The following is a 10691-nucleotide window of genomic DNA, read 5'->3' as shown; positions in this document are numbered from 1 at the left end:
AATTGTTGTGGAATTTTTTTTTTTTTTTTTTTTTGCTATAGGGCACGTGTGCTTGCCAGCTGCAATCCCTTCTCCTACATTCTCCTCTCGGGATCCTGGGCACGCATGCACATGCGCCCGGTGTGAGTTTAAGCCACTGGGTCCAGGACGCGAACCGTGGTCGACTACGTGGGAGTCCAGCGACATAGCCATTATGCTAACTGCTGGTCCCAAGGTTAAATATTTTTTATGGGCTCAAAACCTAGTTTATTATTAAGTGGACATCATCTTCATGTGGACATTTAAAAATCAATGTCTCTAATTGTTTTATTTTTTAATTTAAATGTATTGACTTTTCAGCATTGTGAAAGTATTATAGTAGCTGGCTTCCAAAAGGGTTCCAAAGTTTTCTCCCTTCTGATACTCACTGCTTTTTATCTAGGAATTGTACCCAGTTAACTCGGTGATCCAGTGATGAGATATTTTTACATTCCTATTGAGGGGACTTACAAAGTGTTGAAGTGCCATCTTGGGTTTTCTTGCTTATTATAGTGAAATGTGAAAAGAGAAAAGAAAGTGAAGGAGAAAGTGATAAACATTAGGGATACAGGAATTTCTGGTTTTGAAAATCATTATCCTCTTTAGTTAGTTAATGATGCTAGGATTGAGAAATGACTTTTAGGCATAGATTAAATTCAGAACATTGGCAGGAAAATAAGGTCTAAGGATGTTTAGGGTGTGGTTATAAAATCTTTTAAGTTCTTAGATCCAAGGTAGTGCCTTGGAGATGTGGTTAGTCCAGCAATAGGGTTTCTAAGAAGCTTAAGGGAGTTGTCTTATACTCATCCTAGCAGAAGACCAAAGTAGAGAGGGCTTCTCTAGAGGCGGCTCATTAGTGACTTTTGTCCCAATAGAATGAACCCCAGTGAGATATGCAGATCTATAGTATCTTTAGAAGACTTGTATTTTTAGCTTGTATAAGCTTACAATAAAAAAGATAGAGTATTATAAAATTAATATTGAACTTCAGTTTCCCCAAACTCCTATGTATAGAGTAGAAAGCAGACTGAGAAAGCTACATAGCTGCAAACATAGACTGCTTTTCAAGGAAAATGGAAGATTATGTTTAGGGTAAAATTGGGTGTCCAGAGAGTAGAGCCAAGAACAATGAAGTACTATTTCCTGGTCTTCAGTCCTGATGAGTGAATTGCCAACCTGTGCTTTGCATAATTTCAGAATTTACGTGAACCAATGACTCTTGTGTGACTTTCATTCCTCCACACTGCCCGGGAGTGTCCGCAATGATTGTCATATACCTGTCCCACTGCTGTGTCCTGAGGTGTTGGGGCAGGTAACCTGTCTCTTCAGCTCACTGGCATTCATGTTAGAGCAACTGTACTAAGGGCTGCACTTAAGGAATTATAGCTGAGGAACCTCATACACACCTTGCTGTGGCTTAGATGATGAGATTCTGGATTTTGAGCTTACATTGGAAAGGGATAAAAATTGGGTGGGCTCTAGGAGGGAGTAAGCCTCTTTCACAGGTGGGCATGAATTATCGGAGTGGACTATGCGTAACCACCCCTATGAAACAACCTAGTGACCCTCACCCCCTAGTAGTTAGGCTCTTCCTAAGTTGAATACAGCTGACCTGTGTAATCAGTGGGATATTGAGGAAATTATGCAATGTGACTTCAGAGGCAAGGTCATAAAACATTGCAATTTCCATCTTGTTTCCTCCTGGGTCACTGGTTCTCACAAGCAGTGCCATAAAGATGTCCATTTGGTAAAGACCTGAGGTGGCTTCTCCACATCCAGCCTCGATTTGCCCCCTGTGTGAGGAAACCACCTTGGAAACAGCTTCTCCCAGGCCCAGGAAGGCATTTGGGTGACAGTAGTCCTGGGTGACTCCTCTACAACCTGAGGAGAGATCCCCCTAGTCAGAACCCTCTAGCAAAGGCCACTCCCGAATTCCTGACTTTCAGATCTGTGAAATCCTAACTGTTATCTTAAGCTGTTAGGTTTCTGGGATAATTTGTAATTCAACAAAAGATAACTAATAGAGAAGATGAATAACTGGATAACAGCTAGGTAGCTGTGAACTAAGACACACCAGAGACTCTTCACAGCCTTGTGAGGCTTCTTTGTCCTACCTCACTTGTTAGTAAGTACGGTACTGCTGTTGGTGACCATTAGTCTTTGATTGAGCCAGCCCCTTCTGCTCCACACCTGTTCTGACTGCTTTATAATGATTCAAGGATAAAGAACAGAGAGGAGATTGGAGAGAATATGAAATCTTAAGCCATGTATTTCTTTTTTATTTTTTAATATATGATGTCTCTTTATAGTCATAGAAAAACTTAAAAGGAGCTTTGAGGCTCATCACTTTTTCAGTTTGTTTTTGTGAAGTCACCTTTGGTCCTGAAAGTGTAGGGATTACAGATATTTAGAGAAGGCTTCTGAAATGGAGTATTTTATATAGATGGGGCTATGAAATATTTGTGTTATGGATTGGGCCAGGGAATATTGGACTTCCCTCCCCTTATAGAAAGCATTGTTTGTTTTTGATAATGGGTTATGGATCCACAAACTACTCATTTCCCAAATGAGAAGAACGGGGCCAGAAAGGTGAACTAATCTTTCCAAATTCCCACAGTTGGTTGGTGGCAAAGCTAACTTGGAGTCCTGGCTACCAGTTCAATTCGGTAAGATTTTTTCAGTTTGTCTTTTTGTTTTACTCTTATTTACTTTTGCTAGTTTCAAGCCAAAATGATGCCATTAAATGAGGACTAAATGCTTCCCTTTTAATATGCTAAGCTGGGTGTGGCTTCTTAATGTTTCAACAGACATGAAAATTTTATTTTATAATTTTGTATATCCCCTTAGGCAGTTCTCTGCCTGAGTCTTTCGAAACTGTAAAAAAAAAGAAATAAATTATCAGTGGGCTCAAGTCCAGTAAGCATGACTTACTTAGGTTGTAATTATTTTTATTTTTTTAAGAATTGTTTATTTAATTTTATTAATCATCATTATTATTATTTTTTAAATTTGCTATAGGATATATGCTTGTACCAGAGAGTAAGAGGCAGAGACCCGGAGTGGTGGTGCGGTGGTAGGAGAAAGTGAGAAAGAAAGCTGCCAGGTCTAGGACTTGAACTGTAGTCAGGCATGTGGGAGGCCAGTGCCTCAACCACCATGCCACCTGCTGATTCCCTAGGTTGTAATTCTGATCTTAGTACAGCCCTGTTGTACTAGGCCATGTGTGACTTCACTTGCAAAGTTTTTCTTTTTCTATTTTTTAATGAATTATTTATTTAATTATATTTATTACTATTATTATTTTTAAATTTGTTATAGAGGATGTATGCTCACCAGAGAGAGAGAGAGACACACACACACATACACAGAGAGAGAGAGAGGGAGGGAGTGGGTGAGGGGGGTAGAGTGAAAAAGCAAACCACCAGGTCTGGGACTCCACTGTGGCTGGCCATGTGGGAGTCCAGTGCTTTAACTACCCCACTGCCTGCTGACCCCAAGTTTTTTCTTTCCATTTTAAACTTGACCATCATAGAATTATTTAAAAGATATTTTGCTTTTGGTTTAAATAAAAGCTTTAAGCCTAAAATTTAATTATATTAATTTAGTTTTATTTATTTTCCTTTTAACTTTGTGTCCAATGTTTCTCAACCATTTTTAAGTAGCTTCTTTCCAAATACTTAAAATGAATTTTGAGGGACCAGCAGTTAGCGTAATGGCTATGTCACTGGACTCCCACGTAGTCAACCATGGTTCACATCCCAGATGCGGTGGCTTAAAACTCACGCAGGGCGCATGTGCGTGCGTGCCCAAGATCCCGAGAGAATGGAGGAGAAGGGATTGCTATAGGGCCCATGCGCTTGCCATAAAGACAGAGAGAGACAGAGAGACAGAAAGTGAGAAATCACCCCCCAGGGGGGATGGCCATGCCGCAATCCCTTCTCCTCCATTCTCCTTTAAGGATCTTGGGCATGCACACACACGTGCCTGGCGTGAGTTTAAGCTAGCGGGTCCGACACTTGAACCGTGGTCGACATTACATGGGAGTCCAGTAACATAGACATTACGCCAACTGCTGGTCCCGACTTAAGCATTTCTTCAGTCTTTGGTGTTTTCTTATTTAAAATGATTCATGGATTTCAGTTTCTTGCTAGGTAGTCTACATTGCCTTTAACTGATAGTATACTGGAATAACCTCCTGCCTCTATAAATAATGGCTTTTTAATACCCTTTTCCACTAGTAATCAGTTTCGCCTTTCTCTTGCCACCCATTCTCTTGTGCTTTCCCCAGTCCCTTCAGTCTCCAAGAACCTACGCTGTTGCATTCCCCTCTTCATCTCTGCTTCTTTTCCTGATCCCTCCCTGCCACTTTGCCATCCTACCTTGACGTTCTTGCCTGTGAGGTGAGCTTTTCAAGGTAGGAAAAAAAATAACTGCCTTGTTCCAAGTGGCAGGGTGTCTTCTGGTCTGTCCAGTCAATTTGTGGAGAGGGAGGTGAGGTTTTAGGGAAGCACTTGGCAGCTCACACCACGGAGGGAGTAGTAGTGGCAGCCTGCTTCAGTGGACGAACATGTGTTGGCATGTTTAAGACGACATTCCCTTACTAGGGATCCTCAACAAAGGGAAAGTAAAGATCCTGCACTAGATCGTCACACACTCAGTCCCATCAGGTGTTTTCCTTTTACGAATGGTAAAGATGAAACCCAAGCTAATTCTGGTGACCAAATGTGTGGGTCTGACATGTGGCTGGCTATAAGAATATACTGCAGATGTGTTCGTGCAGCAGTTTCCCTGAATGAACAGCATTGGCTTAGGAATGGAGGATTTGGGGTTTGAAATGAGATATGAGGACAACTTTGGGGGTAGGGGATAGATTTTCCTCTTTCAGAGGCAGCTCTTGAGGCAGGTGCAGGGAGTGAGTAAAGTGCCACACCTAATCCCTGTGATTCAGCCAATGGTTGTGAACACCCGACTTCCCCTGGGTCCTATAGTGTGGTTTCCCTGTCTGTCAAGAGCCAGCTCAGCAACCAAACCCAGATTCCAGGTGTGGTATTCCTCAGTCGTTCTGTAATTTGTAATCATAGAAACAGAATGTTCCTCCTCTTATTTCTTCCCTGCCAACAGTTTCTGGGTGGGTGAATGTCAGTAGCTGGAGTTATTTTTAAAGAGGAGAGGTAAAGCTTGTCGTGCGAAGCTGGGAAGAGGGCGTTTATTTGCAGAGCCGAGCTGACATCAAAGTGTAGATTACTGCTCAGTGGCTAGGCACTTGTCCTATAACAGGTAATGTTTAACGTGCCAGTCACAAAGATCACAGAGACAGCATATGCCCAGGCATACGATAGCACTACGTTTATGCTCTGGACGACTGAAAGGCAGTACAAGCCTGGGTATTTTTTTTCAAATATGTGTATGCGTTGGTCTTGCTGCCTCCTGTTTTGCTGACTATAATTGGACTTTGAAGCTTCGAAGTTATATCATAAAAAATTGTAACCTTTGTCTGAGAAGAGAGCTCAGCTAAGCAATCACTTTCCACTTCTTTTCACAGGATAATATAAACGTTTTTTTGAAAGCTTGTGAACAGATTGGATTGAAAGAAGCCCAGCTTTTCCATCCCGGGGATCTACAGGATTTATCAAATCGAGTCACTGTCAAGTAAGTTTCACCAGTTTGCTGTATTTTTTTTTTTTTTTTAAACTTAGGGCTTCTGACTGAAGTGAAGAGAATCGCGGAGAATTCATGGTTACTGAAAAATTGTTCTCTCTTTGTCTCCCTCTGTTCTCATTCTAAAATAGACTCTTTTAAAAATGGCTTAGAGACTGTGAATGTGAAGCTGCCTGTAACTGATACCATGTCATGGTCTTACTGTAAATTTCTGTACTGAATGAAATGGTAGTGTATATTTTAATGCTTGTCTAATATGGTGGTATTTGGCTGTTAATGGTGAGGGTATTTATGATTTATAAAGTGAATTTAGCAATTATTATGGCATGTGGAGTAAAAATAATTATTTTAAAAATAGGTTTTTTTACACTTAAAATTAAGACATACTTGTTAACATAAAGATTAGAATAGGATGGTGGTAAAATAGTTTTTTGTTTTTGTTTTTGTTTTGCTTTGTTTTTGCGAGGCAACAGTGCCTGGAACCGGTAGCCTTGTTAGTCGTGGCTGTTTATTAAAAGTGCACTGTTTGCCACTCTTCTAATAGATGGACAAGAAGGCAGAAGTGGGGGTGAGAACATGAATGCAGGTATACTGCTGGGTTTCAGGTGGAAAATGGTGTTCTTGTGTGAATATATGGTTTCAAGCTTTTTCAAGATTGTTTTCTCTATAAGTCTGATTTCCTTCCAAGAAATCAGTAATAGATTTGTGTTACTAAAAAAATGGACTGCAAACCAATTTGGTAATAATGACTACTTCCTTATCATCATGACTCTTAGACTTAATTAACATTTTTTTCCCAGGGTGAAAGTAAACATCCCATTCTATCTATAGAAATAATAGAAATAGAAATATCAGCTTCTACTAGTTTAAACAAAGATTTAAGTGATGTGATTATATCCTCACATAATAGCACTGATAATTATTTTTAAAAATAGATCATAAAATCTTAAATATGGCCAGTTTTTTTTTTCTAAAGAAAAATAACCATCTACATAAATATCTTAGATAGCATATATTGTCTTCTGGCAGTTCAACCTGAAAACAGGTTATCGATGACTTTTAAAAAGTCTGACACTATATATTTTTCAATCAACAAACTAGTTTGAACCTATCTGCTGCTTACTCTGTTGAATAGGCTTTTCTAGACCCCATAACAATGATACCTGCATGGCAGGGGTGAGTCCGTCTGTACTTTTGATGTATTAAAGGAGAGTTGAGAAATTGTAAGTCTTGTTTCCAAACTGAAATGTTTACTTCTGCCGTATGTGAAGTCCTGTTTAATTTCCATGAAAAACAGATAGTTGGATGCATTCGTTTTATTTTTCCTAATCAACACATTTTCCTAAGATCTATTTGATGGGTAAAGGAACTTTAGAACTTGAAATTCTTCATTTTCCTACGTTATTCATGCTTTGTAAGAGTAAATGTATTTCCCTAGAATCAGATGCTGTTTTGAAACTCTGTAGCCTAGGTTGAGTAGGCTAGCAGGAGGTGAGACTTGTTTATTGGCTCCTGATTCTAATAGTATTGTGTACCAAGCTTGCCTAGAGCCTGTTTGATGAGACAGGTCCAGAACGTTTAAGAAAAATCAGCATGTGGGCTCAGCCTGAAGTTAAATTACTGACAAACTGAAACCGGGAGGTCACGTAGTTAAACTTGTAGTATGAAGTATGCAGAACAACTTGTTTCAGTAGAAACCACAAGTCCATCAAAGTAAGGTGTGCCAAAGTAGCAACAGCGAGAATGCCTGGCTGAAAAACTTGGCTTTGCTTAAGAACTTTTCCCCTGGTCATTCTGTCTCATTGGACCCAAGGGGTTGGCCCTGGGTCTGCTGCAGGAGAAATTCCAGAGCCAGGAGATGAGACACGAGGAATCCAGCAAATGAGGCACCAGGAAACTGGCAAATGACTTCTTTAAAAATATTGGCCAAGCTCTTGTTCCATTAGATAGCATTTTTTATTAAAGGAAGCAGGTTTAAAGGAAATTAAATACTAAATAGGCATTCATTTCTTAGTTTTTAGTATTTGTTCTTGCCTAATGTGGAAACTTGCATAGGTCAAAAATCGTATCCTATCATTATTGTAGATTATAGGACTTGGTGTCAGTTAGGTCAGTGGTTCCTAGCTGGGAGCAATTTTGACCCTCGGTAGCTATTTGGCCATGTCTGGAGACACTTTTGCTTATCACAGCTTGGTGGGTGGGGGGGTGGGTTGCTAAATGCCATTCAGTGCATAGGACAGCTCCCACAACAATTTTCCTGTTCCCATATTAATGGTGTTGGGGTTGAGAAATTCCAATTTAGACATTGACTTTCTTACTTATTCTCTTTGTGCCAACAAAGTAGTCATGTGAAAAGGAAGGATCCTGTATGAAATAATTTTGACACTTAGCTAAAATGCAACTCTGTTTATAGAAATATAATTTATGCATTTCTATGTTAGTATATTTATTGTCTATGCAAATGGAAGGTTTATTATCATTTGAGAGTGAGGTAATATGGGTGAGTACTTTGAGATTATTTTGTTTATCTGTGTATGATTTAACAAAAATGTGGCAAACTGTTTAAAGGCTCCATCATAACTAAACCGCTCAGATTGCATCTAACAGTGGGTAGACCTGTTGTTGGCCTTGTTGCAAGCACACTTAAACATAACTTACTGAGAGCAAGCCACAAAGGACTGTTGGTGTCCTCTATTTGGCAAAGGTGAGGTACTTTTTGTCATGGGATGGCAGTGATAAATATATAGTTGGCACATAGATCCTGGGAGAGTTGTGTGTTGAGAATGAGTGATGGGAGGAGCAGCAGTTAGTTTAAAAAGGTGTTGAATAATTTCAGTGCTCCAGACCTCAAATACAACTCTTTTCTGGACCATGTTCCAGTAAGTTGAGATTTATAATTTAAGTAACAATAAGAACTTTTTATTAGTCAAACACATCTAGAGTACTCTTTATATTTGCATAATATACATATTAATCTGATCTAACATTCTTGGTGAATTACTTTACAGGAAGTAAAGTAGTAGTTTGAATTATTCTACTTATTTGTAGATTGCATATATTCATGAGTCAGAGGATACTTTTCATTTTGCTGTTCCTGACTTAATAGATAGGCTTCTTCTTTACTTTTTTTCTTCCCAGTAGGATAATAAGTAAACTTATGGTTTAATCTCCTTGAATGGTAGATTGAGGTCTACCTCAACCAGAGGCTTTGAACTTCAGCTTTTGTACTGATGAATAACAATGTTATCATTATTATTGATTTACTAAATACCCACACCAAACTTAGAAACGCAATGCAATATTTATAGAAGTGACCTTACTCCCACTGAGCTGTCTGTGCACACCATTCGTAAAAGACCTTTGGGAGAGCGGGCATAGTGAGCACACCAGCACTCCACAGCATCTTGGAGAATGCGAGGCAAATGTCTGGGCTTCGTGTTGGCCTCTGCTCATTAAGACAAACACAGAGCAGGGCCAGCAGGTGGCATGGGGGTTAAGGCACTGGACTCCCACATGGTTTGAAAATCAGGCCAGATGTGTGTGCATGCATGCCCCAAATCCCAAGGGTAGAATGGAGGAGAAGGGATTCCAGTATGGTCGTGCCCACTGAGGGGGTGGGGAGGGAATGCTTTCTCGCTTTCCCTCTCTGTCTCTCTCCATCTTCTCTCCAGGAAGGGTACATGCCCTGTGGCAATAAAAAAAAAAAAAAAAGAAAACTGGGGGAAAAAAACCTCAAAGAAACCAAAAAAAAAAAAAAAAAAAAAAACCAAACCAAACCAAAACAACAACAACAACAACAAAAAAAAAAAACAGGCAAAGAGCAATTGCTCACAGTGGAAAGAAACCAAGTAGCCCAGAGGTCCCATATGAGAGATCTTCAGGTTGGAAGAAAGAGGTAGGGTTTAACATTGAAGGTTCAAATTTTATGTGTCCAGAATTTAACTCAGAAACCAAGTTCTGCATTTAAACCATTGCTTTAACCAATTTATGATAAAAATTTTTTTAGGCTGAGAATTTGAGCAGATTGTAAACATGTTTCTTCTTTCCACCCCCTTGCCATTCCAATCCAGTTTTTTTAGCACTTCGTCAGATCCATTCTGTTCATAATATGATTTCAGGGTAGCAATGTAATATTTTATAGTCACAGGGAGAAAATATTTTCTGCTACGGACTCACTCCATCATTATTTTGGATATAATTATTTTAAGAATCAAATATAACTTTTAATGTTGATATTCACTGAGTTTTCTTTCCTTAAATGTATTAAAGTGAGAGTACAGAAATCAATAATATTATTTTTACATATGACTGTTGCGAAAGGAACAATAATTGGAAGCAAACTCAGTATTAACATAGTCCATCATGAAAATGGCTCAAAATGATATTTCAAACAAGTAACTTTTCTCTAAAGCTTCAAAAGGACGATTGATTTTGTGGCAATACTGTAAGGTAGTTTCTTAGGAATCTGGTTCCCAGATGGCACCCTGCTTTAACATTCTGCCCAATTGGGTTTGAGGTACGTATGGATACATGCATACTTATTTAAGTAAGTAAAAAAACACCTACTTCAAATTATTTAGAGTTTCTACCTTTTTAGATTTTAAACATGGTTTTACTTTTTTTTTGCAAGTATATCTTTTAAATGAATTTTTCAACATCTCAATCTCCTTTTTTTTTTTTTAAAGAAAGCTTAATGACATCCAAAATTGGATCTGCAACTTGAGCATGGTGACTTCCACCTGTCAATTTATGTTACTATTTTAAAATGTTCCCTTCCTACCAACTTACTAGAAGAGAATAAAACAAAAGGGAAGTTTATTACACTATAGAATTGGTCTTCTAAAAGTTCATGGGAAGTGCATATTTTATATATATATAAATATATAAAAATTAAATATATATATTTATATGAAGTTTTTAGTGCAAAAAACAAACTGGAATCCACAGTTTGTTTATATATATATATGTGTGTGTGTGTGTGTATATATATATATATATATATAAAGTATTAAGCT

At 38.6% G+C, this 10691-nt stretch overlaps 1 protein-coding gene across 7 annotated transcripts in view; it reads left to right on the top strand.

The window, feature by feature from the left end:
- The window catches only part of LMO7 (LIM domain 7), a 271459-nt gene that overhangs the window by 131180 nt on the left and 129588 nt on the right, over positions 1-10691 (top strand). For all 7 annotated transcript variants that reach the window (XM_006139963.2, XM_006139965.2, XM_006139964.2 and 4 more), the window contains exon 5: positions 5561-5667. In XM_006139963.2, coding sequence (XP_006140025.1) covers positions 5561-5667 — 107 coding nt within the window. The remainder of the gene's footprint in view (positions 1-5560; positions 5668-10691) is intronic.

This window comes from Tupaia chinensis, unplaced genomic scaffold (assembly GCF_000334495.1).
Source record: "Tupaia chinensis unplaced genomic scaffold, TupChi_1.0 Scaffold000013_1, whole genome shotgun sequence".
Taxonomy (NCBI): domain Eukaryota; kingdom Metazoa; phylum Chordata; class Mammalia; order Scandentia; family Tupaiidae; genus Tupaia; species Tupaia belangeri.
This window is presented reverse-complemented; position numbering and strand designations above follow the sequence as displayed.